General features: G+C 36.0%; 1 protein-coding gene across 1 annotated transcript; it reads left to right on the forward strand.

Annotated features, from left to right (window-relative positions):
- Nucleotides 1–1,839: 1,839 nt before the first annotated feature.
- LOC106338970 (ATP-dependent DNA helicase PIF1-like) lies at nt 1,840–3,228 on the forward strand. Its single transcript, XM_013777820.1, has 2 exons — nt 1,840–2,932; nt 3,176–3,228. Exons 1-2 carry the CDS (start codon nt 1,840–1,842, stop codon nt 3,226–3,228), a joined length of 1,146 nt encoding a protein of 381 aa, XP_013633274.1.
- Nucleotides 3,229–5,950: the final 2,722 nt, after the last annotated feature.

Genomic DNA, 5,950 nt, shown 5'->3' on the forward strand with positions numbered 1-5,950 from the left:
GATAAAGAACGAACTTTCCGCGGTTTTTACCGTAAAGTTTGATCGATTACTTAGAATGGCTGGAAACATGAAATGGGTTCGCTACGGTCTTTGGGAGATAGCATCGAAGGGTAGACGAGAATGCATGGACTAATGTCGTATCGACGTTTCGGAAGAGCTCGGTCGCTACGTAGCGGCCGAGCTTGGCTCGAGTTAGTCACGAAACACATGATCCATGGTCCATGTGGGCTCTTTAATCCGAAGTCACCGTGTATGGAAAATAATGTGTGCACGAAAAAGTATCCTCGACCGTATAACGTCAACACTTCAATTGACAAATCCGGGTATGTGTTATATCGTCGACGCCGAAACGACGATGCGTGTACATTAAAGGCTGGGGCTGTACTAGACAACACATTTGTCGTATCTCATAACATTAAGCTTCTGAAGAAGTACGAAGCCCATATTAATGTTTAATGGTGTAATCGTACAAGCGCGGTGAAATACTTATTCATGTATATAACCAAGGGTTTTGACCGAGCAATAGCTGTTATTGAGAAAGGAAATACAGCAACTACATCTGACGCCTCGGGATCCGAAGGATCAATGGAGAAGGTCGTCAGGCAACGCAATGAGATCCAAGACTACATTGAAGCCCGATATTTATCAGCTTGTGAGTCTATGTGGCGGACTTTCGCATTCCACATACACAAAAGAAAGCCATCAGTTGAAAAGCTTATCATTCACTTGGAAGGCGAACATAATATTACGGTTAAATCAACAGATAACGTCGGCCGTGTAATCCACAAACCAGGTATCGAAATGACAATGTTCACTGGATGGATGGTTTTATGCAGAAGGTCAGTGTTTGCGCGGACACTAACATATGTGCAGATTCCTTGCTATTTTGTATGGAACAATAGTGCTAAGGTGTGGACTGAACATAAGAAAGGAAAAACCATTGGCCGAGCCGTAACTGTCCATCCTTCAGCAGGTGATCGATACTATCTGAGGGTCCTCATTAATAAGATTAAGGGTCCTAGAAGTTACGACGAGCTAAAAACATACAACGACGTGAAATACCCTGACTTCAAATCAGTTTGCCACGCACGAGGCTATTTGGACAATGATGTTGAATGGCTCGAGAGTATGTCAGAGGGTGCTCGAACGGCCAGCCCATACCAGCTCCGTGATATGTTCGTCACATTCCTAAACAATTGCTTTGTTGCAAGCCCTAAATGACTATGGGAACACTCATGGAAATCAATGAGCGAGGATATACTTCACATGAGACAAAGGATCTTAGGTTACACAAATCTGGAACCGGACGATAAGACCCTGGAGCAATACACATTGATAGAAGTAGAAAAGTTGATGCGCATGCATTACCGTTCCTTAAATGATATTAAAGATATGCCGAAGATCAACCATGTTTTGCTAAAGGAATTGGAGAACAGTTTGTGGAACCAAGAAATGGATTACGATGTTGCCGAGGAAACACTAAGACATGACAAGCAGTACAACTTACTTAATGTTGAGCAGCGTGCGATCAATGAATCAGTCTTAGACTCTGTTGATAAAAAAAGGGGGAAAATTTTCTTTGTATATGGCGCAGGGGGCAAAGGAAAAACATTCCTATACCAGACTATTATATCCAGGCTTCGCTCAAGAAAACAAATTGTTCTACCAGTTGCTTCTTCAGGAATAGCCGCATTGCTACTACCAAACGGGAGAACAGCTCATTCTCGCTTCAATATTCCGTTGAAGCTCGACGAAGATAAGCTCTGCAACATCAAACCAGGTACAATGCTGGCTTAACTAATTGAGGAAACGGACCTCATAATTTGGGATGAGGCACCTATGACACACAAACATGCTTTCGAAGCATTAGACAAGACGTTGAAGGACATAATGTCTATGAAAAATCCACCCGCAAAGAATCAGCCTTTTGGCGGCAAAACAGTTATGTTAGGTGGTGATTTCAGACAGATCCTACCAGTCATTCCACAAGGTAGTATAGCTGATACTGTATTAGCTTCGATAAGCCATTCATATCTATGGAATTGCTGCCACAAGTTCTCTTTGAAAACAAATATGCGAGTCAATCAGGATGAAAAAGAGTTTTCTGAGTGGCTTCTCAAGGTCGGGGAAGGTCGTCTAAAATTGGGACAAGAATATGAGGATGATGGGTACCATGACCAATTCATAAATATCGATGAATCTTTGATTTGTCAGAGTTTTGCTGACCCATTTGAAGGAGTTGTTGATGCCGCATATGGACAAATCAATAGACCGATGAATTCCAAGACTTCCTACACTGATAAAGCTATCCTCACACCCCGTAATGAAACCGTCGATGAAATCAATGCTTACAACATCTCGCGGACCGACGGGGTATCAAGAGATTACTTCAGCTCAGACAGCTTTGAGTTATCAGATACTACATCAGATCAAAATGATACATTATACGCCGTTGAGTATCTCAACTCATTGGAATTCTCGGGTTTGCCTTCGCACAAACTAACTCTGAAAGTTGGTGCCCCAGTTATGCTTCTCAGAAACATAAATCAGAAAAAGGGATTATGCAATGGTACACGAATGATCCTAACCCACGTTGGCGATCGCATGCTCAAGGCCGAGATTATCACTGGCTCCCACATTGGAAAAGAGGTATTGATCCCAAGAATTGTACTTTTGTATGATGAAACAAAGTTACCGTTCACATTACGTCGGCGGCAATTTCCTATCAGATTGTGCTACGCAATGACAATCAACAAATGCCAAGGCCAGAGTTTAAAAGAGGTCATCTTATATCTGCCTAAACCGGTCTTCTCTCATGGTCAATTTTATGTGGCCCTCTCACGAGTCACAAGTAAAGCAGGATTAACGATCATCAAAACCGAAGATTCCCACCAGCTGAAAGAAATATTCAAAAGTCTTCCTCCCGACAAAGGTAATTTTAAATAACTTAGTAGTTTTCACTCCCATCATTTTCAGAGGTCTTCTGATAAAATATTATATTCACAGATTAACAATGCCCGACATATCAACCAAGCGCTGATACAATCCAATAAAGAAGAGACTTACACATAGGTTTTTCCCCAGCTAAGCCAGGTACAAACCTTTTTATATAAATAGCAATACTAATGTATTTACCTAAATTTATGCTAACTAACTTATTCTTATCTAATTTCAGGTCATTTCTTTCTTATGACCCTTAACACAACTTCTGATCTGCGAAAGACTTAATCTGTTTCTTACATTATTTATTTTACTTACGACTTTTTTTGCTTTTAAACAATTGCGTAAACTCAATATTCACCAATTTTTCAGACATTTTGGAACATACAATGCTTCCATTTCAAACAAAAATATTGAAACTTATAATTAAAATTCGACTATCGACACACTTTTCCGCACATCGCGCGGAGAGAGAACCTAGTTTATATAATGTGTATATATGCCAGTGTAAATTCCAATTAAGAAATGTAGGCCTAATAAACTACCGAACATAAGGTATGATTAGGCCTAGGCGTTTGGATACCCGTTGGCGTTCGAATCGGGTTTTTTGGGTTTATGCTCCTAGGTCCCATACTAAAATTTTATTAGTACGGGTCGGGTTTGAATAATAACACTTCGGGTTCGGTTCAAAATTGTATTGCGTCCTAAAACCTATAAAGTAATCATATATCGTACGAATTCAGGTTATATCGGTTCGGTTCGGATATAACCGAAGTAAAAAACAAAAACTTTGAAGCAAAACATAAAAAAAACATCTAAATTAAATAAAAACTAATCTGTTGCACATAAAATTGATAAAATAACAATAAAATGTTAAATCAAGCATGAAAACAAACATCATTTGTAAACAATACATATTGCCTTATAGAGAGTAAACTTTTTATTTCAGCGAAAAAATTATAAAATACTTATTTAAAACTAACTAGGGTTCGTCCGCCCTACGGGCGGGAAGCTATAATGAAAATTATTTATATGAATATAAATATGTATATATATATATTAATTTATGAAACATTTAAAAATTAGTGTGGATTGAAAATGATATTATGATATCATAAAATGAATAAATTATGAGATAGAGATACAAAAAAATTATAGAATTCTGAGACCATATTGTTATTTTTAATAAACATGTTTTTTTCTAATAAACATGTTTGGTTATATCCGTTAGTTATTACGGTGATATTTGTTTTTATTTTAGTTCCATTGTTTGGTTAATTATATGTGTGTATTATAAATTTTATGGGATCACATTTTTAGAAAGTAAGGAGATGGGATCTTAGTGTCGTTGCATTTGGCTAAATTTATAATATGATACCTAAAACGGTTCGAAAGAAAGCAGTGTTTAGTCTTGAGTTATGCTGGAAAGCTAATTTTATTTGTTTGTCTTACTTTAAGTTATGTACGATCATGTTTCACCTACATATTTTTTATCTGGTTGTTGTATTTTAACTGAGTTCATCTGAACTATGCGAATATTTATTGTTTTTTACTTCTATTTTAATAAAAGAATTATGATAGAGTTATTTTCAATTATTATACCGTATAGGTAAATGTCAACGTCTTTGGCGAAGAAACTGTAGCTATATATCCCTGTTGTCATAAATTTTTTTTGTAACATAATCATCCAAAGTCTAAAACACAAAGAAAGTATTTGTTACAAAGAAGATGACTAAACTTACCACATTAAGTTATTGTACCATTTTCTCTATATCTTAAAAGACTTTGATGTGAAATAATGGATCGGCTTGTGCTCGGATTTGTAGAAGTCCTTTTTTTAACTTTTGTTTATTTTTTAAACTCTCTTATTGTTTATTTTTTGAAGAAAAACCTCCGTTATTGTTATAGCTATGTATTTTTACTGTTGTGACTACAATTGTTTTAGTTATTGGTTTATATTTTAAGAGTAATTAAAAATGTGAATAAATATTATGCTAGGTTTAACTTAGTTACACTTCAGATTTATATTTATTGAAGAGTAAAAACGTAACAAAAAAACTGTTTAGTCTAATATAACGAAAACATGAATAGTTTAATATAACTTTTTGAAGATCATATCATGTTAAATTTATTAGTTTAGTTTTTATTTAGATTTGTAATTATTTATGTGCTTAGAAAATTTTATCACACATTTTTTCGACGTTAACTTAAGGCTTATCTCAAAAATAATATATATATATATATAACTTAAAGATTTTTGGTCATCATATTTGTTGCTATGTCAAATACCACTAGTTGATGAGTTTTTCTCCTTTATTTTCTTTTCTGATTTTTTCTATTCATGATATACAATGTATTTAAACTAAATCAGACATGCTCGAAGTTTACCATCTGGGTCTAAGTTACACACTCAATTTTATTCTTTGTATGTAAACACTAACTATATTCTGGTTGATCTCAAATGCTAACTATGACATGCTCGAACACTACAAGAAAACATCAAGGATTCTGAGGGAAAAAATCGTCGGTATGTCATCGGAATAACGTTATTCCGACGACATACCGACGAAACACGCCGTCGGAAATAATTCCTCGGAATTTCTTTTTTCCTCGGAAATCCCTCGGAATTTTCCGACGGAATTCCGAGGAAATAAATTTCCGAGGAAATTCGGAGGATCACTAGTTTGTCGGAAATGTCCTCGGAATATACCGAGGGAGAACTTCGTCGGTATAATTCCTCGGAAGTTCATCGATCGATGCGTGTTTGGACATATATACATCGATCGATAGGAGTATACCGACGGACCTTTTCCTCGGTTTATTCCTCTGAATATACCGAGGGAACTGGTTCCTCGGAATAAACAGAGGAACCTGTCCCTCGGTATAGCCCGAACGTTTTTTAAAAAACGCATCGATCGATGCTTTTTTGTTCAAAAACGCATCGATCGATCTAGTGAAAAATATAATTAATTTAATCGGAATGTAAAAAATATTAATTTTTTTAAAAAAA

This window comes from Brassica oleracea, chromosome C4 (assembly GCF_000695525.1).
Source record: "Brassica oleracea var. oleracea cultivar TO1000 chromosome C4, BOL, whole genome shotgun sequence".
Classification (NCBI taxonomy): Eukaryota; Viridiplantae; Streptophyta; class Magnoliopsida; order Brassicales; family Brassicaceae; genus Brassica; species Brassica oleracea.